Source organism: Anopheles maculipalpis, chromosome 3RL, assembly GCF_943734695.1.
Source record: "Anopheles maculipalpis chromosome 3RL, idAnoMacuDA_375_x, whole genome shotgun sequence".
NCBI classification, from domain to species: domain Eukaryota; kingdom Metazoa; phylum Arthropoda; class Insecta; order Diptera; family Culicidae; genus Anopheles; species Anopheles maculipalpis.
Genome location: NC_064872.1, coordinates 71,006,291 through 71,027,822, shown reverse-complemented (window position 1 = coordinate 71,027,822; position 21,532 = coordinate 71,006,291). Strand labels below are relative to the sequence as shown.

Sequence of the window (21,532 nt, the reverse complement as noted above, 5' to 3'; positions counted from 1 at the left end):
CATGAGCACGATGTGGATGAAATAAAACAATAGAAAAATAAACCCACACAATGCTGCGAATCCTGCAGAACAAATATGCACACTAGAGAAAATGAGAAAGCTTTTGTGTGTGTGTGAGAGAGAGAGAGGCACACAAAAAAGCATTCCACGCGCACGTTCACCGAAAGCCGAGCGAGGGAAAAGCATAATGGACTGCTTTATGACCTTCAGTGAAGGAAAACTCATGTAACCTTAAAACACATTTGTCGAGTGAGCTTGGTTGGTTGGTTGGTTGGTTTGAGTATGGCTTTCACCCACTTTCACACGCACGTATATGATGGGGGGGTGGGATGGAAACACAAAACAAGTACATAACCACACACAGACACACGGGCGAGAAACTTCCGGCGTAGGAAAATTGTTGAACGAATCCAAAACAACCAGGGAACATGGAGATGGAGATGCGATGACACCAAGAGAATTGACGAGCAGGGCTGTGTTCTCTACCTGTCGTTTGTCTTTTCAATTCCAAGTGTATGACTTAATTTGAGCTTCATGTTCTGCATGCCTCTTTAAGGCTGGCCCAATCAAGATGGGCAAGAGACAAACACACATTAAAGCAGGCGCTGGTAAACACTGACGGTAAACACCATTGAACATTAAAAAAAAAAAACCCTTTTTGGGGCTTCGACACTTGTTTTTCTTTCACGTTCGAACTCTCTCCCGATCTCACTTGCACATCCTCACTGCTCGTTCTCATTCATGTTCACTAATTATGGCTGACATTCGTTTTTTTGTTCGTTCGTTTTTGCCTTTAAAGCACCGTCCTTCCCACGCGTTATCACCACCGTTTGATGGACGTTTTGGTGGCACAAAGCAGCGTCGAATTTCATCCTTGACCCAATCGTGCCGTCCTCATTGTCGTTTTGCTCGGATCGGATTTCGATTTTGCCATTGTTATTCGCGCTCCGGATTTCACTCCGGTGCGCTTAAATCACGTCACACAAAAGAGCACAATGGTGCGGATTTAAACGAATAAAAAAGGGGGTTTAATAGTGCCGGTTCTGGCTCTGAACGTCACTGGCAGCTGGTGTCAAGTTTCGTGCCGATGGTAAGACACACAAATAGAGCTACTTCATCGTTGTCAAACGCAACGTCGCTTCGATACAGTCCATGCACTGGTTGGCCAGCTATCCGACTGCCTAACAGTAATCAGTTAATCTTCACTTCCAAGAACGAAACCCCTCGCAACCCCAACAAGGCACGTTAGTCCCTCAAGTTGCTCACCACGTTTCTACTCTAGCAAACGACACCAAGAACTAAGACACACCGACACAAAACACACCACAGCCAGCAGATTGTTTCGGGAAAATTGAATCAAATATTCAATTGTTGTTTTCCCTACCCCAACGATGTTTGTGCCTCGTGCACGCGTTGCGATGCCGTTCGAACGAAAAACTTTTGCCACACTCGTGCACTCGTACCAAAATGGGAACGAAGCAAAACGATTAAATATTTATGTTTTCGTTGCTTCCATTTTGCAATGCCATCAGGCCGCGGTGCGCGAGTCAGCACACCACACCGTGACGCACCGTGACGCCCATCTCTTTCGCACATACACACACACACACACACACATCGCCGACGGGTCGCGTTTTCGCTCGATCATTTAGGGATGATGTTTGTGCCTCGTGGTCTTCACCTTCAGCAGCACCACCACCACCATTTACTTCGTTTTCCAACCACTTTTTGGGAAAAGGTTCAAGAAGGTATGAAAAGGGTAAAATGCTCATTGCCTGCTCTCACTCTAGCACCGACTGAGATGAGGGAAAACTCTGCAAATTGTGATGAGAGAGCTGGAAGCTTTCGGATGAAGAAATATTAACCTTTTTCGCAATCGGAAGAGATACTATGAGATGATGCACACGTACAGATACACACACACACACACAGGCGCATGGATACACGCACACCTGTGCAGAAGGTGGAGTGGATCGCTAACATACATGGAGATGAAGGTTTTAAGGACATTGCTGTCATGTATCTGTGCGACACAACTTATCACGTCTTGCGAAGTAATTGAACCAGTGTCACCAAAATTTACGGGACAGTTTTCCCCATCAACTGACCTTTTTCCGCACCGTCACCGTGTATTGCACCAAACCCCGTTTCCCACCACCGTCTTCGAAGCTCTACCGAACGGTCACGCTACCGAATGCGATCCGCACGCGACGATGTTCTCGGTCGAACTGATTTTTCGAAGCTCTATCGAACCAGGCCATTCAACATCGTCGTCGTCGTCTCGGCCAGGACAACTCCACACTACGGTTCGGGTTCGCGTACGATATTCTCTTTTTCTCTCCCTTCAAAATACTGCTACTCTCACAGGATCTCTCGAGGATTAAAAAGCACGAAAAAGCGTTCAGTCACTCATCCACTCACATCCTTCGCGTTTGACACGAGCTAGTTCAGCTTTCCGTGAGTGACCTCTAGACACGAAAACACGGTTCACCGACGAAGTATCAACATCATCGAAGTTGATGGAAAAAAACGATGATTGCCCTCCTTTTTTTTTTGGAGGTAGTAGCTTCAACTCCGAGCATCCTATAGCACAGCCTCCGGCACGGCACCGGTGTAGGCCGCGTTTCGATCGGTGTGACATATTTATAGTTACCGAGCGAAGCAGAGTTTGAAGTAGCAATGCTGGGTAGCGGTTCCTGGAACGTGATGCAACCGTGCAGCCGTGATCCCGGCTTCTCCAGCGAACGGGTGTTAAGTAAAGCACTTCAACACGTTCGCTGCACACGGCACACTGCGCCTGCACTTGACGCGGGCAGGGACTGAAACATCGGTGCGATAAATCCAAGACAGATCCGAGAATGCTGTGCTGTAAAATCTGTTCAACAGACACGCGGACACCTGCACGCCCCGAAGCTAACGGTTCCTATTTTTAGTTATGTATCGTTAACGCTGCAGGGAAGAAAATGATCACAATGTTTGTTAAATAATCCATTATTAGCTTTCCAGCTATCAATTGTAGCAAATAAAGAAATAAATATATTCATGTGTTTAATGATTATGATTTTAGCTTGAACAATTATTAAAATAATTGTAGTTTGAGGCTGTTTTTTTATTAATTTTTTTATAAGCGATCAGGCGTCTCTATTTCAATTTTAGCAGTCTTTTCAATTACTATGCTTCGCTAACGTTAAGTTTTTCAATCATTTACGTTACCCAAAAAAAAATGGTAGCGCTCTGAATTTATTAGAGCTTTCGTAAGAATTATTCTTCCTGATTACCAATAAATTGTTCAAAAAGACCAGGCGCCTCCATTGAAATTTTTATTTTCAAAGGAATTCGAAAAGGGGATGGATTACATTACGAATCTATCATCTACATTTGGAACTGAAAACAACCATAATTAATAGAAAATCACATCAGCTTTTTCACGCTCATGGTATAAGCATTTGTTTTTATTCAACAAGCAAACCACTCATTTTTGTTTAACCAAGTACAACAAAACCTTTCCAAATCATTTGCATCATACTTTATTTTCCCTTATTTGTATTTGAACATGTAGCCCAAAATGTATGTTTGTTGCTGCATCCAGGAAAAAAACATCCCACACCACCCAAACGAATATCGGCCACCAAAGATAGCATAAAGATGAACAAAACGATTTTCATATTTCATCATCATACTGTCAACTTTTGTTCTCTTTTCTGTGTTGTATTCATTTGTTCTCACGCACGTAACCGTGCTGCTAGTAAGTTGCCAGTCAATAGAACTAGTTGGTAGCACCCGTTATGCAAACTCGTCTCACCAACGCCAATTTTTGTCATGTTTTTTTTCCCCCTGTTGAGCTTCTTGTTCTCCGTTGTCTCGTTGCCATCGCGTTCGACACTATCGGTCGGTTGGTTTACCTATTCACAAATCGGGGATGGGATGCAGCACAATACTGCAAACACACACACACATAACCAGGCGTCGAACAGTTCCCAGTAGCAGCAGTGCTAGCAGTAGCGATGGTGGTGGAGCAATTTTTTATTGTGCGGTAACACTGATAACGAGCAACATGTCCCCGTTTGCAGACAGTTTACCACACTTGCACTATTCCACCATTTCAATTTTAGTTCAAACTCTTCACCACTTCACCTCTTCCCTTTTTACCCCCTCAGCATGCCAACCTCAGACAGACAGGCGGACAGGCAGACAGGAAACTTGCAGCAAAGCGCACCACGACTCGATCCTGCACCGAGTGTAGTAGACTGTCAGTATACGCTTTCCATTTCCTTTCCCGGGGAAATGTACCCTGCGAGAGCGTACGGAAAAGTTTTCGAACAATATAGAATTAAATAAATGTGACAATGAACGCGAGCATGCTTTCCGCTTCGGTTCAGTTGTAACTCCCACAACCCAGGTTCGCCGCATCCCATGTGTTTTCAACGAACCTCCCGGTTTTTTTGTATTAATGTTCGTTCGTCTGCTGCTACTTTTGTGCACGGGCATTTTTATATGCACAATTCTTGCCCATCCTTAGGTGTCTCATTCGCAATCATTGAATTGGGAGGGAAGGGTTGCATATTTTGTCTTGCAACGTGTGTGATGACAAGCTCGATAGTGGTAGCAGAAATTACAACTGTTTCCCCAGTTATAGATCCTTCTTTTTCTCTTTGTCTCGCTCGTCCAATAATTTTTAAGTGCCTCATAAAAAATATGTAAGCAATACAGCCGTTCTATTTTATTTGTACATTTATTTATTACAAGTTGTAACGCTTCGACGCCTTATTGTCAACACCGCCTGTGAGGAATTCATCAAAAACAATATAAGGCATTTCCTTCTCATGTATTGCCTTATCGCGGGCATACTTGGCCGTGGATGTGTGCTGATATGTTGTCCAGGGCTATTGTAATTGTTGTTTTGTTTGTTATTACTCAGTTCTATCAGTTATTTTTTTGTTACTTTATTAGTTCACGCTGAATCGTATGACTTATTATACCTGTTGGGAAGCAGTCCGGTGGTAGACGCGACAGTGGCAACGGTCTTCACACAACAGAATCAGAGTTCAAGTCCCATCCGTTTTCCCGCAGTAAGGACTGACTATCCAACTACATGATATGGATCAGTAAATACGCTATATGTGGGTGAGAACTTTTCTAATTTCAGTAAACCCTTTTCTAACTGCAGTACTCGCTTATCTCGAAAGGCAGATAAGCGAAATCAGTCGATACATTCTTCTTCCTGGCCTGCGTGCAGGATTGAGCACGTCGTGTCGACATGGCCATGTCTCCAATCAGTGTCTCCAAGCCAGGGAATTCGGTCTAGGACTGCAGTCCTCCATCCACGGCTGCACCCGATCTCCGGCAGGTTAGATACCAGTTGATCCAGCCAACGAGCCGAACGGGTCGCTGACAAGCACCTTCTTGGTGGGGCACACATGCTCGCACACACCGCCAAAGATAGTCCTTAGCACCCGCCGTTCGAAAATGGCGAGTGCATTGGAGTCCTCCGTCAGCATGGTCCAAGACTTCGGATTTCGCTGCTTATGTTGTTGTCCGTAGTTACGATCGTACCAAGGTAGCAGAACTCCTCTACCACCCCGAGATCGTCGCCGTCAACTGATATTCTGCTTCCGAGTCGGGCTCTATCACGATCCGAGCCTTCGGCAAGTAGGTATTTTGTTTTCGTCGCATTGATGCTCAATCCAATTCTATTAGCCTCACGTTTCAGTCAGGTGTACGCCTCGCACACCGCCGCAGTTGTCCGTCCGATGATGTCGATGTCATCCGCGAAGCCAAGGAGAGATCGGGTGAAAATCGTGCCCCAGATGCCGAAGCTCTCGCTTCGCATTACACCTTACAGAGCGATGTTGAACAACAAATAACAAGGAGAGTCCTTCACCTTGCCTCAGACCCCGGTGAGATTCGAACAATTCCGACAGCATGTTCAAAACTCTCACCTTGCACTGCATCCCGTCCATAGTGGCCTTTAGCAGCCGTACCAGCTTCCCAAGGAATCCGTACTGCTGCATGAGGTTCCATACTTCAGTCCGATCCATGACTCGATACATTAAGAATGAATGAAGTCAAGCCATTCGAATTGTATAAACAAAATAATTGAATGTACTTAAAAAATACTTTTAAAAACATATTTGTAAATCATAGATTAAGCACAGTAACACGCAATACAAGCTCAATTCTGCTTCATCTAATTAAATGTAGCAAAGCTAGTCTCACCCTCAACCAACTTGCCTCGCTCCCTTTTTGCCAATTAAGCTAATTTCCTACCCAAGACCAACAACCGCAATCCAGCTGCCAGCTCAACTCCAAATCTCTTGCGCCTTAAGGCTCACATTTTGACAGTTTTATCTTTACCGTGCAGTGTGCAGCCGTTGCGTCCGCCGTACCTGTTCGAAAACTCTACGAAAAAGCCTTCCGAAGACAAACACACATCTACCAATCCACAAATCCATCCGCCTGGAGTTGGTGGCTGGTTTCGTAGAAAATTCTAAGCTAAAACCAACGAAATTTGAACTCACTTCAACACACGTACACAGGCACACCATTAGTCATATCTTTGTCCAAAAGCGCTCGATTTGCCGTTGGCTCGTTCCTCTTCAAACTTCCGTGGCCTGACTAGAGCACCGACTTGGAGCAACTTTTCAATCTGTGTATTAGTGTGCCTAATTTACTGCCTTGGCAGGCTGCACGGTAAACACACACTCGGAAGAAAATGCTTTTCGCGCGTTGGCGTTGGCTCAACAGCGATAGTTGTTTACACTCAGTGGAGTTACTCTTATCTAATGTATCGCGCTTATTTATGGCTTTGCAATGAAAATATAAGGATTTAGCGTGATATAAATAGCAGCAACGTTACACACAAAAAAAGTGTGCTTAAATTAAGCAATTAAATTGTAAACAATTATTGCTCCATCGTCTATAACGCTCTGTTGATTGGCTAACCTTCACCGAACCCTTTCTCAAACGCACACAACTGAGTGCTGATGGTCTGTGGTGTACGTTAGTCCGGAATATGTATTAATTTAATAAAAAATCGGCAAATTAAATTATCCCATCCCTTTAATCTACACCCTGCTGCACGGTTTAGAATCCTGGCTTCGGTACACAAAAATACGGCAGGGAGCGACACTGACACACTCCCGTGCCACTCATTTTTCGTGCTAATTTATAACCCACGAGTCCCACGTTCACGTCCCCCTTGATGACATGGCTAAGCCCGGTTTAGCAAGCTCAGATTCTTGTGTTGTTGTTTTTCGGGGGGAGGAGAGACGTATTTTCACCCCTTTTTCACCGTCAACTCTCATGCTCATTTTGCAACAATCCACCTTCAACACCTTCACTCGGTCGGGACAGTGTAGTGTGCATGTCCCAGGACAACCGGTAGGTGAACTGTAACCGCAGAAGCACTCAAATTATCAATATTCATCATCGCAAATGGTGCCCGAGGTCGGAATGGGTAATTAAAGCGAATACATACAAATAACATTTGCTTCTCCTGCACTGCCGCCACCCTTCGACCTGCCTCGCTCACAAACTGCCTTGGGGACAGTGCCGTGCAACACAGGCGCGCAATAGCTCTCTGTGACACGATATTTTTTCATTAACGAAAACATTCGAATGAGCAGTACGCGTTACGCCGGGATCTGTTGATGGCCGTATTCCTTTTTCATTATTTTTGTGTCATTTTAATTTGTCATTCTCTTTGTATGAGGGAGGTGGTACGTGAACGCGGAACAAGTTGTGCTTACGATTGTGACTTGAACGCGAAGCAACATGACGTATTTGATACGTTGGGTTTACACCTTGGCACTTGGAGGATGTTGTTGATGAGTGTTAGGTCTGGCTGGATTGAATTAAAACGTTAGTGAGTAAAATTATGAAGGATTTATCACACAGGTGACAGCATGCGTCGACGTCTAACTAGACACTACTAGAAACAAGACAAGTTTGCCTGTGTATAATGCTGTTTGATGCTGAAATAAGTAAGAGTAATCAATTTCAAAACTGCATTAGATCATGAGTTGCATCCACTACTTCTAGTTAGTTCTCGATTTGTTTTGTGATTTGAGAACTTCATGCCTAACATGAAGGTTACATGTCTGTACATGGGTCCTTTTCCAAGGTCTCGTTTAATAAATTTTGCCTTTCCAGATGCTTTGTCTCTCCTAGAACCTAGTCGTCCAGGGGTCCGCCTAAAACAGTGCTCTACCATGTCTAGATTCTTCTTAGGTCGTCCAGCAAATGACAACTTTTTTAGGGCTTTAAATGCTTCAAAAATAATGCATATTATTGAGATATGTAAGTAACTATGAAACCCTTTGTCTTTCCCTTATTCGTTCTGCTTGAAGTCTCGTTGGGACGATCAATCGGAAGATCTGCTTCTACCATGCAGTGTACGGTGTAAGCTTAGATTCTCTCAAGTACTTTCTCGTTGGTGCCTATCAGCATTAAACTTCACATTGCTATTGGTTTGCAAGTTAGCACGTAATCCGTTAGATTTACCCAGGTTTACGATACAGGAACCTTCAAAAAGTGCACAGCACAGCACAGCATAGAATAGAAACCACATAAGGTGGCCTGCCAAATACGTTCCGCTTTTGGCAGTGTGAGATTCATGGCCGAAACCTCGTAGAAGAAGGCATGCGACAGCAATAAACCACTTCTCGACCTGATCTGCCGATGCCGATGTGCTGAGATGCGAACGCCATGCAGTTCATCACTGTGTTGTTATTGGGACCGATGATTTGTGTCCCTTTGCTCTGCTCCGTCGTTGTCGTCTGCGCGCCGTGGGAGGGATTTCTTCGTTCCACCTTAACTGAAGGCATCTCAAGATACCCCTGGCAGCGTTGAGGACAGCCTATAAGATTGTCCATCGTGAGCTAGGGTGCGGCTCTGTTGGTGCTTCTTTTGGAAGATGCGGGAAGATCGTGGACACATGAATAAAACGTGGTTTACGCCTTCCATGGCATCGCGGCACACGGGGCAGTTGGTTTTCTCAACGAAATAGCTGGGTATTTGGAGGGAGGCTTCGTAAGATTAACTAAACCATTAGCCAGGGTAATATCAACCAGGTTTATGCGAGATCGTAGGCATTTGATATTGGATTCCAAAAGCCAATGCCAAAACTATCTGGATATCAGCCCAACGCGCACACCTGTAATCAGGATATATTTTCTACGCAAAAAGATGTTTATTTAAATTTTTTTTTTTTTTCAAATCATTTCCCACGTCCCTTGAGATCACATCTTTCAAACGCGTACATTCTGAAGACGCTTAGGAGAAGGAGAGCTGTAAATTCTAATTACTTTACATGTGATTTAATGACATTTTTCGTGGAACCGTACGTGTCACTTAGGGAAAAGAGAAGGGCCGCTCAGTTAACGACCAGAAGTCTATTGCAATCGACTGTTGAGTCCGGAATGACAGCTGTTATTCGTTACGATTAAACAAAACTAGCGAAAAATCTTTAAAATAATACTTTTTCAAAAGAGTTTTTCTCTTGAGTAAAACAAAATTTACCTAAAACTGCTACATGTATAGCACTTTGCAAAATTCTTCATAATTGTTATTAACATGCAAGTAATATGCGAAAGTAAATATATATTCGATTATTGGCCTGTAACCCAAACACAGCATTGCAATTGATCGCCAAAAACGTTGCCAACGCAATGTTGATTACTTATAATTACGTTTAAATTGATGATTAACATTCCATCACCTGCACTCAGGTTCGATGCCATTAACCTTCCACGAGAAGCCCTTCCCCCTGGTTCCTACCAAAAACCGTCGCTTGTCCAAATTACCGCCCTCGCGTGGTTCAATCAATTTCCATCGCAACCAGATACGCCCTTTTAACCGTTCAACATGTAGTCAATTTGTCGTAAAGTGCCTATTACCTTCAATGATTGTCATTAAGATGAAACTGCTACTGACGGTCACCGACCAGTAGTGTAATATTTATTCAACATAAATTCTTGATTGTGGTTCCAGCATGCGAGCAACATGAGAGCATGCGAAGGTCGCAAGGAAAATTGAAAATAGTTTGTGGAAAAACAATATCCAATCAGGTGGCAAATTTGAAGAAGCGAATGTATTTCCCGTCATTTGCAATCATGCCTGAATGCCTCTCTCAAATGGGGTATGGGGGATGTCGATTTGGATTTTGGAGTAAAAAGCCTTCCCCTAGGTTTGCTTTTAATAATTTAATCATCCCGCATTGAATGTGACCAATGATGCGCACACGAACACATGTCTCTCGGCTCTCGGAGAAAACTCCAAGAAGCATCGACTAACATGGCCCCACATCCAATGCAAATGAAATGCGTCATAAACCCAGAACGAGATCGGAGCATCGCGGGGACGTCAGTTTTGAAGAGGAATTGAATAGAAAAAAAAAAACATACACACCCACACACATATACAAACAAACCACCACCACCGCCTCCATCCTCCGTAAACAGCCCTTCGTGGGCTTTCGAAAGCGAACAGGGCGCGTCACACGAAATCAATCATCGTAATTAAATTTTCTCTCCGGCAACGGCTTTTCATCTAGCGTTGGCGAATTTGTTTGACTTCTCATCGATTGGAACGAGCTGAATTTTAGCTCATACAACCTCCATTTCGCTCCCGAAGCTTGTGACTTATTCCTCACACCCTTACCAACACTTGCCTTTAGCAACAACCAAAAAAAAAAAAGGGCCAAGGAAAACATTCACCGAAATAGCATTGAGTTTAAATCAATAATGAATGAACGATGAAGCGAAAATGGCATTGCAAAAATGGCACCGCCCGGTGGCCGCTCCAGAGTGCCGCTGGTCCTTGCGACATGCGGAAATACGATCGACAACCGGCCGTGGGTGATCAAGAGAAATTGAATCCATTGCGAAACGGGCGCAATTTTCCATCTCCATTTCTTCGTCTTCAAACTATCCTGAGGGATGGAAAACTACTTACTACCGCGACAAGCGTGCCCGGCTTTCGCCCTGGAAGGAATGGAGCGCAAACGAGCTTTGGAACAGCTTTTTGAAACTTTAATTTAACATTCAAGATGTTCGATGGTACGAAGCAAAGCATACCAACGGAACGGTACACCGTGTATCCGGTGCGATAGAGGTGTATGCATGTAAGCATGCAAGGATGTAGCGTTCGTAACAATCAAAGTTAGTTTCGTAACGAAATCGGCACTTTAAAGATGGTACAAGATTCTGTCGTTAAGGGTGGGGATATGTTTATCATAAATGTAAATCATCGTTCTTTTACATGAAGTCTTTGATTATGAAAAGTATCTGAATGGAGCAGGCTAGGGAATGCCTTTTTTGCAAAGGATTCTGCTCCATTTTGATATACTTGCTTAGCCTTTCTGGGGCGCCCTAAGCGGAGTGGAAATTGTTCCGATTTTTGCGACCCATGTGACGATATGCAATCGGATTTACAACTAACTTTCCCTACACTTTTTATTTTAATGATCGTTGTCCATTGATCTATGTACGACAAAATCTGTAAAATATTGCACAAAAAGATGCGTGGCCCAAAGACGTAAAAAACAATATGCGGAACGCCCCGATCGGACTAAAAATGTAAATTATTCGTCAGAAAGATGTGCGACCCAAATACGCATCCGACGGTATGCTGCACGCCTTGATCCGATAAAAAATGAACGAGTTAACACTGGTTTTCTAGGAGAATGCTGCTGGCTGAAACTTCCGGGAGTTTCTGGTACCACATTAGTCTGTGGAAAATCGGCCATAACTCGTTTCCGATACAATCCGATCATATCGTTGGATGCGTCTTTGTGCTGTACATCTTTTTGTCGAACACCCCACCTCCATTCCTCCTTCCCTTTGTCCAGTTATTCCACGAAAAAGTGTTTTTCTGCGTAAAATCGGCGATAGCTCGCTCATTTTTGTCCGATCAAGGAGTGCAGCATACTGTTGGATGCGTGCTTGGGGGCTATGAAGGTCCCAACATTTATCTGAAAATTATACCGGTAGCATTTTTGTGGAAAATCGGGGATAACTCGCTCATCATTGGTAAAATCGGAGGATGTTGCATACCGTTGGATACGTCTTTCCCGTTTACAGGAGGTTCCCTAGTCCGCGAGGCACCCTGATCGATGGAGTTCCTTTCTCCGGCGAGGCATCTCTGGTCGTTTCGACATTCGTTAACGGTTTTTTATCGATCTCTCCGATTTCTTTGACTTTGACTTTGGCCTTGGTACGATCGTATCTGCAAACAAACAACATAAGCATCGAAACCCGAAGACACATTATTCGAGGGTGATAAGTCCATCAAAAGAACTTCAGCAACACATGAAATGCACTCCGATAGTCCTATATGCTAACTATGTTGTATGGAGTATGCTAACAAAGCCCAGGAAGGTGCTCGCTGGCTCTGCACAGCGATCTCATTGGCTGGATCAGACGACGGCAGCCGTCCTTCGATGAATGCAGCGCTGGACCAAGTTTCCTGGAAACAAATTAGCTACCCGGCCATGAAGTGGCGGATATAGCCTTTCAGAGGCCCTAAACGAAGTGGAAAATTGGGACCCATATCATGTGCTCTACACTCAGTGGGGTAAGGGTAACACACCCGAGCGCGTGACGCACCCGAACCAACCCCGAACCGAACTTCGTCTTCGTCGTAGCTTAGCAGCAGCGAGCGAAGACAGGAAGGAGAGAAAGTCGGAGATACCTTCCTCCAACGAGTGCTAGATTGCACGATTGAAGATTGTCAAATTTATATCTAAATGGTCATACAGGTAGAATGCACTGCTCTATCTCTACAAGCTTTATGATTTGTTCTACGTGAATTATAAATTTGTAATGAAACAAATTCGAAGAATTTTGGACTGCAGCATTATTAGAACAAATCACATAAAAATTAAATTGGACCAAGGAATGGGACAGTGAGAGCAGCTCGATAGATAGAGCATGAAGACGAGCTCGGAAGGAAGATATGGAAATGGAGGAGTCAAACGGAACGGAATAAGAACTAAATCAACTTATTGCTAGCAAAAGTGGATCATTCGCACAAACAGAAGATATCCTTGATTCAATCGCAAGCGTAGGACGAGAACGAAGACGATTCGTGGGTGCATATAGATTAATGGATGAGCGTGAGGAAGGACCATCAATGGCATTAAGGAGAAGGGAGACAATACGGTGTGCTTGGCCATATGTGCGACAAGATGCTAAGGGCTCCAGACCCAGCAAGTGACAGCGTACAGGATACGACGGCAACGCTGAGCCAAAAGTGTCAAATGGATTGCGCATGGCGAGTGAAAGTCCTCTGAATCCGCTCCACCATTGCTGTAGCTTCCACAAAACTTTCGATCTGTTTCGACGTAATCGACTGCTCTGTCGGGGGCTCAAGCATCTGATTAGTTTGCTTGTACTATGATCCTCCCCTGTGACCATGCCATTAAGACGTAATCGTCCCTGAGCAGGCCAAGAAGATGAAGAATCATAGCTGAGATTAATTGGCAATCTTGAAAATAACAAAAATCTACACATTGCATACCGCGTTAAGCGCATCCTTCAAAAACTCACTCAAATGACTGTCCATTTTCGAACTAACAACGTCATCGATCCTATCAAAATAATCTGTAACATTCCAATGAATAAAGTTTAAATTTACAACTATTCAAAATTGTATTTTAACACATGATTTGTTCTCGTACAACAAAGGAAACAGAAACCGGGCAAGCAGTTAAAGCCGAAACGATCGATAACAAACCACAAACTACGCTCGATGATCGCAACGCTACACCTGACCATTCACCATGGCAACAGCAGCCGAACTATCGAACTTATTTGATTTGACACTAAGAGCCTTCACGGGAGCTTTTTTCTCCCAACGACCGAAATCTCGTTAAAACTTTCCCATTTTACACCTACCGCTTGTCACCTGCAAGGTAAAACGGGGTAGGTCGAAGGGAAGTAGCAGAGGCCGGGGTGGGGGAGTGTTATTTTTTCCCATCTGCATTACATTTACTTGAAGCCTGAATTTTCTGGTCCTGCTTGGAGTTTTCCCTCATCCCCTGTTTTTTCGCTTGCTTTCTCTTGAGAAAGCGAACCTGCAACTGGACCTGGCTCATCCATTATAGGCCCTTAGTGCCCTTTTTTGGATAAATCCTCCCCTCTCTCTCACTCTCACTCTCACCCCCATTTTCTTTTCTTCTCACAGCAAACAAACTAAACAATTCATGCTGGCTACTTGCCGTTACAAAACACCAGTAACACCCCGCGTAAGTCTGCTTCTGATCGAGAGGGTAAGAGCGAGCGAAAGATCTTGCCAGCTTCGCTTGTGGCCCTGCATGAAGTAAGCGGCCAGGGCGCAACAAAAAATAACATGCCCCACTCGCTTTTCAAAAGCGTGTAAGACAGTAAAGCTAAAACTTTTTCGACGCTGCACTACTTGCTGTCAGCAAGTAGGAATCGTGTGGAGTGCCACCAGCCCACACCGGATCTAGATGCAGCGTGTTGCAACTGCCTGAAGTTGTGCGCATAAAAAAAGGCTTTCCTCCCCCCAACCTCTCACACACACAGAAAAGCCATCGAAAGCGAGCGGGATGAAAGTTTTTTAATGATTTATGTGGCTACTTCACCTTGCTGCGCCCGGTTGGTTGGCCCCCTCGGGCAGTCAGGTGAACTTTTCTCCAACCGACCGTAACGCCGAACCGGGAAACACCCAGCATCGACGACGTGTGAACCTGCATGCCGATCCAGCACACGGATGTACAGCGATTTGGTGCACTCATGCGAATGTTGACTGCGGCGAACTGGCTTGCTGCTGGAGTGCCTGCAGCTAACTGAAGGGTGGCATGTTGTGCATGTACAGGGTTCTTTTTTTATATTATTACTTTTACAGAGTTCTTTTTTTCGTACACTGCAGCAATGACGATAGGACGTTGGAAGAGATTTTTCATTCGATTAGAAGGTGAGAGAAGGAAAAAAAACAAAAATCCAACGCCATCCGTCCAGATGAACGAGTCCCGGTTAACTGGTTTAGAAAATATTATGGTTGATAATGGTAATTTTTACGTTGTTTATACACAATTTTACCTTATTACTGTTCAAATAATTCTATTATTTATCGCATCACGTCTAATTGTAATGCAAACAGAAAATTTAAAATGCAACCAACTGCATCACCAAACACACACACACACCGTGCTCGCGAAAAACGATCGATAATCCGCCTCGCCGGTACGTCCCACATGTGTTGCAGGGCCGCAACCATCAACCCTATTCCCGGTACGGTGTCATGCTGCTTCCGGAGGCTGCTGGAAAGTGTGTTACGACGGAAGTTAGCTTCGCTGACGTTATCGGTATCGGTGGAAAAAGGCGAAACTTTGTTTAGCGGTGGTTGATTTGCCGGTACGAGCACGTGTGGTTACCCTTGGCGGTTCCATTCGATTGAATAAGGTTGCAATTTTAGCATGATTTATAAACTTATATTTTATATAAATTATTATATATACAATGTTTTCCCCATTGAACCTTTCATTCCACTTTACGTACGGTTACGATTATTATAAGTAGATATCACAAATATTATGAACACTTCTTTGTAGTGGATTCCACTGACCCTGTGTTCCCGCTCATCCACACAGAATAAACATACGCCGTTTGCTGCGTTTCTTCTTCAGCAGCTCCTCTTCCGTTAATTCTTCTCCTAACTTCGATTGCCCGTCAGCAACGTTGCTCTTACCACGATTCTTCGCTTGATCACTCTGCAAAAGGAGATGTATTTCTTTTAGTGGGGTTGGGTTTAGTTAAGACAACCCATTTTCTGCCCTGTATTGGCTTCACGCTCACCACAACGAGCACACCAACTTGCAACGGCTTCAGCAGCCGCATCGCATCCGACGAATGTCCAAAGTCATCAAAATCCTTCGTACCATCCTTACCGGCCCACTCGCTAATCAGCTCACTGCCGCCCGGATGATCCTCCATGTAATGCGTTACATCGTACACAATATCCCTTATTACGATCCACGTCGGATTGCCTGCCTTGCCGTTGCGTAGGGCTACTTCCGCCAGCGTGTACTCGATAATTTCTCCTGGCATGATGTGGCACGAAACGTGTGTAGAAACAACTCTTCGTTGACCAATGTTTCTAGTGTAACCGTTCGGAACCAGCTGGGAAGTGAATGGGCGTCCGGTGCCGGACGGTTAATAATTTTATAGATCGCGTCCATTGATCTGATTAGTGTAATCTGAGACGCGTGCGTAGATTATGGAATGGACAACGGTGGTACGTGATTCAAATCGGTTTGCTCGTTTGTTGTGGGGGTGCGTATCATACCAGACCTACCGCACGTTTTGGTGGCATCGAAGAAAGATAATGATTGTTTATTGACGTCATTTTGTACAAATATTTGGACATTTAGATAAAACATTGTAGAATCTTTTGATGCTTTGACGTTTAAATTCATTTTAAATTGTTGCTTATTAGAAAGGTTTGAAACACAATCTGTTCTTCCTCTTCATTTTTTTCTACTTCTTATTCCTATATTCTTCTTGTTGCAAATTTTGAAAGGATTTGTCCTGTATTTACTGGCATTTCTTGACTTAATTTTTCCCTTAGCTGGGGATAGTCAGTCAGGCGTACTTGGAGAAGGTTCCAGACGGAATTTGATATTAGGTGCTACCGAGTGAAGACCAGTGCCGCTACCGGAAATGGCACCAAATAAGTTTCTTAATGGTAAACTCAATAGAATGGATTGTAGATAACTATAGCAAGAGTGATCTCTATTACCGCTTAAAATCAATGAAACGTTCTAATATTTCATTTTGTGAAGACCATTTTGTATCGTACTAAATTCATCTCATATACTTTAAAAAATATTTTAAATTTTATTATAGCATTTAGATTTCTTTTTTCACTAAGATAGTAACAATGCATGATCAAATGACCAAGGAAATAAAACAATCGTTCCTCGGTCAATAACGACAATTTCAAAACTTAATCGACCAGAAAAGCGCTCAAGAACTGAACCCATGCTCTATAACCATCACGCTCGATGAAACTTCAACACCCTTTGACGGCTTTGATCGTTTTTATCGTTTTCATAGAAAAACAACACAGACGAGAAGGGAGAAAAAAAACAACATATTTAGTGGTTGTGACGAAGAAAAAACGTATCGTAAGCAGCAAATAGAAGTGTTTTTCTTTACCTCTGCAATCCCACGACTAGTCCCTTATCAAGGTGTAGTGGAAGAAGAGTTTTGTGTCGAGCAAAACACATCAAAGTCAAAGTTCCAAAAGCAGCTGCTCAAGCCTAACGCCGTGAACGGCGATCAGGTTACGTGTTTTGCGACGTACGAGAAAAGAAAAAAAACACACATTCTCTGCTATCATCCGATTGCACCAACCGCAAGGACAACCCCGTAAGTACGGTCGTTGTCATCGTGCCGTTTGTGCACCGTAGTGAGGATTGTGCGCGTTGGGGATAAAATAGTGATAACCAAAAAATACACAACAAAAAAACGCTTTTGAAGTGCGTGGGAAGTTTCAGTGTGATTTGTGTAAAACAACAAAGCCCTACTTCACACTCGACCACAGTACTCGAATAATGGCTATGTGTCAAAGGGCAGTCGTGCGCTGTTGTTGCTACTGTTGTCGAAATGCCTGTTGAAAGGGGTGCAGGAGTAGGACCCGTCTCAAAGCATCGGATAATGACACGGATACGTCGGGATACGGTCGGATTGAGAAGAACTGCGAACGTTGAATTGTACGCCACAGCGCTACCATCCGGTACGGTAGATTCGATGGAAACTTCCATCATGAGCACATCCGATGAGGCACTATCGACGGCCACCGGGGAGATGGTGGTCGTGGAAGATGTTTCGGTAACGATTGAACAGCACCGCCGATCGGTATCGACGGTGCCACTGATGAACGGTGGCATTACCGTTACACTCGCGGCTAACGGCACAGTCACCGTGGACGATGAGGAGGAGGACGATGGTGTGGATGGTGGCGATAATAATAAGTACGATGTAGCTGATAAGGGTGGGAACGATTTGCCTGCTATTGATTTTGCCAGCGCAACGAACCACAACAATATGGAAACGCAGACGGCGACGACGACGGCAACGCCATCGGTCATCAGCGCTGTCGACGATGATAAGATGCGGTGCTACGCGTCGAACCCGGACGACGATAACGAGACGGACGCGACGATGATGATTGTGGATTCTGTGGGCGCTACCGAAACGGCACACTGTAGCAGCGGCAGTAACAGCAATAGTAGCAGCAGCAGTAGCAGCAGCACGAGCAGCTCCAGCAGCAGCAGCACATCCGGGAGCAGCTTATCCCACCACCACGACCACCATCCGGAACCGGAAGAAGTCGAGGAGGCAGACGAGGAAGATGGAGAAGACGATGAAGAAGAAGAGGAAGAGGAAGATGAAGATGAAGCTCAACGGGAGGAAGAGCTTCACGAACCGGCCGATCATGTGGCATCGTCCGTCGTGGATGAGACAACCAGCGAGGACAAACAGCTGCACATGATGCAGACGGACGATGATCCGCTACTGCAGGAAACACTGAACGCAATCATGAATGGGGCGGAAGGTATCGAGGTGGTAAACACGTCCGGGGAGCACGATCACGATGTCAACGCGGTCAAATCGGATCCCAGCATAGCGCGCGTAATTGCGACCGAGCTAAACGGAACACGCCCGCTGAACGATGAGATCGACACGGATCGAAACTACGAATGTACGTACTGTGGGAAACTGTTTACCCGCTCAAACACGCTGGCGTACCATCTGAAGGTACACACCGGGGAGCGCCCGTTCAAATGCAAACATTGCGCCAAAGCTTTTCGCGAGCAGTACAGGCTGATGAAGCATCTAAAGACCCACGCGAAGTATCGCAACAGACGACTGGAACGAGATCCGGCAGAACGGGTGATGGTGACACCCGGACCGGGCGTTCGTGTCCATCTGCATCGGGGAGCAGCGGCTGCACTGTTAGCCAATGGGCTCGTAGCGGCGGGAGAGGAAGACTACACTACCGGTGACAGTGAGCGATTTTTCAAGAGTTACGATCTTCCGGATGGTTCCGTCGCGATGAAACTCGAACCGGACATTTCGCTGACGGAGGATGCGGACGTTTCCGAGGTCGGTCCGGAAGCGATGCTTACGACCGAGGAAGTGGAAACTGCTGAGGACCATCATCAACAGATAGAGGAGGAGCACGTGGAGGATCCAAACGAGGCCCAGGAAGATGCTGGTGCTGGCGAAGGGAATGAAATTCGGTACCAAATCATTGAGGAAAGAATTAAATCGTTGCAGCGCGAGGTACATCTGGTCAATCAGAACCTGAACCGGGTCGAATCCAAGGTGGATGGATTGACCCGAATCATTTCACTGTTTATTGGGAAGTTTGAGGATGAAGCTGAGCTGGCTAATCAAGCTGCTCAGCTACAGCAACAGCAGCAACAGCAACAGGTACTTACAACCATGTCGACCGAGAACGAGACGATTGTTCCGGTGACATCTCTAACCGTGGTGTCCCAGGCACAACAACACCCTTCTTCCACTTCCACAACTTCCCCATCAATTCAACCGAAAACAATCTTCCTTACTTCAACAACTGCGCCACCACAAACTGCAGCAGCCACGGCTCAGGTTCAGGTTCAACCGGTGAGCGTCTACCAAACCGCTTCCTCTCCGATTGCTCACCCGGCGCATCCTCCAGCGCGGACCAAAGAGTCACGCACGGCCAGCACACATCATTACTATCAATTTGCCGAACCGTCAACAACGACGGTGGTACAAGTAAAACCGGAAGCTTCACCACCACCGTCGGCGATGCAGGTTCGTTCACCGTCACCGACACCACCACCGCAACAATCCGTACCCCAACAAACGCCAACACTGGCCGGTGGAAATGGAAACGGCGGTGGAGCTGGTGGTGGAAATCAGCTGCTCGATACATTCCCCGAGATACCGGAGCTACCGATAAGGACCGTGAGCGAATTTCTCGACCTAAACGACCACTGTACGGATAATGAACAATTCTTGCTGCAGATGGTAAGTGCTTTTGCTTTTAAATTTGGATCCATAGTTCGTCACTTCGTAATGTGTGTTGCCCGAAGATATGTTAGTGCTCAATAGCATGGCCTAATGCCAGGCCGTTCTGCATTGGTCTGGCTGGTCAAGGCTAAGGACTTTAAATATAAGAAGAAGAATTGATGAAAAACACACAATAACTAACACATTTTCTCAATTTTCTCCCCTTTACTTCTGTGGAAAAACTAGATGATTCGATTACACCAGGAAATACACAACTCGCAACCATTCCAGCGGAACATCAAGCGTATGATGGAAGCACTCGTCACCTACGAGGTTTTGTGCCAGTTCAGTTGGAGCGGTAAATCGGCCATTAATGGACGTAAGTTTTAAACGCCTTTCGCAAGCAATAATTTTCCCAGAAAAACAAAAACGCTGACGCTTCTGCCTACTTTTTAATCCCTATCCTTCCTCCAGAGTACACCAAGTACGTGTTCGGGAACAGTTTGGGCATTATTGATTTGCTGACGAAAACACTTAACCTCGGCAAAAGCGCACAGGAAGCGGAAGCGAACAAAAAACCCATCTTTGCCGCCATACAGAGCTTTATTAAGCATTCGAGACAGAATATGATACGCGACAGCCGGAAGCGTCGGGATCCGCGTGGCTTAGTGTTGACGGCAGGTGGCGAAGTGTTGGCAGGGATGGTGGTGCCCGATACCACCTCCGCTACCCTCTCGTACCACATGAACGGTGGCGAACGATTACAGATCAAGCAGATAAAATCGGAACGACATCATCATCATCAGCAAGCGGAGCTGGTTAATCCGTTCTAGAAGCAGGGACTTCTGTGCGTCGTTTGTGTAAATAAATGTCCTAGTTTTATAGACCTTTCAAACGTAGCGGTACATTAGTGCGTACGGTATTTGTTTATCCAGCAAACGCAAGAAGTGAAATGAAAGCGATTCAACAGGTCGTCGTAGCGCATAACATTTGGAAAAACCCGTTGCTGCATGTCCTTAAAACAACAATACGAATACGTAAAAGGAGATACCCATTAATTTCGCTGTGTTAAACATTTAGCTAAGTTTGATTTTATTTTCTACATTTTCTGCTTTACACACTTAAGACGAACCCACACACTAACACACTTTCGCATTTAATTCATAAAAACAAAAACCGTTTCAACGTACGTTTTGTGGTGGAGTAGCGTGTGTACGTGTGTGCGTGTTTTTCTATAAGACAACCTGAAGAACAATTCAGTAGTAGTTGCTTGATTTTATATCTTTCCCTCTTTGACTAACTAATTTTACTTTTTGCCCAGAGAGCGGCATTCGAGCAGCTCTAAAAGCTGGCCTTTAAAAATCCAAAAGTAACAGGCAGGAAAGTAACAAGGGACGATGAGGCTAGGAAGGATAGTACGTATATATGTATGTATGTAGCACTTATACCCCCCTTTCCCATCATATACACAAACACACATTGTTCTCTTCGGATAGTGTTTG

The 21,532-nt window shown here is 44.9% G+C and overlaps 3 protein-coding genes across 3 annotated transcripts in view; 2 read left to right on the top strand and 1 right to left on the bottom strand.

Annotated features, from left to right (window-relative positions):
* Positions 1–21,532, top strand: part of LOC126562723 (E3 ubiquitin-protein ligase RNF185-like) — a 382,489-nt gene that overhangs the window by 351,933 nt on the left and 9,024 nt on the right. The window lies entirely within an intron of this gene.
* LOC126563308 (cytochrome b5-like) lies at positions 15,602–16,070 on the bottom strand. The gene is made up of 2 exons (XM_050219939.1): positions 15,819–16,070; positions 15,602–15,733 (listed from the first exon to the last, which is right to left on the bottom strand). The coding sequence occupies exons 1-2, from the start codon at positions 16,068–16,070 to the stop codon at positions 15,602–15,604; spliced, it is 384 nt and encodes a 127-aa protein (XP_050075896.1).
* Positions 17,631–20,863, top strand: LOC126561544 (uncharacterized). Its single transcript, XM_050217758.1, has 3 exons — positions 17,631–20,048; positions 20,277–20,409; positions 20,505–20,863. The coding sequence occupies exons 1-3, from the start codon at positions 17,631–17,633 to the stop codon at positions 20,861–20,863; spliced, it is 2,910 nt and encodes a 969-aa protein (XP_050073715.1).

Coding starts and splice junctions, on each gene's coding strand:
- LOC126563308 (XM_050219939.1), bottom strand. CDS start 16,070: ATGCCAGGAGAAATTATCGAGTACACGCTGGCGGAAGTAGCCCTACGC. Junction 15,734..15,818: donor AAGTTGGTGTGCTCGTTGTG/GTGAGCGTGAAG, acceptor CTCCTTTTGCAG/AGTGATCAAGCGAAGAATCG.
- LOC126561544 (XM_050217758.1), top strand. CDS start 17,631: ATGCCTGTTGAAAGGGGTGCAGGAGTAGGACCCGTCTCAAAGCATCGG. Junction 20,049..20,276: donor AACAATTCTTGCTGCAGATG/GTAAGTGCTTTT, acceptor TGGAAAAACTAG/ATGATTCGATTACACCAGGA. Junction 20,410..20,504: donor TAAATCGGCCATTAATGGAC/GTAAGTTTTAAA, acceptor TCCTTCCTCCAG/AGTACACCAAGTACGTGTTC.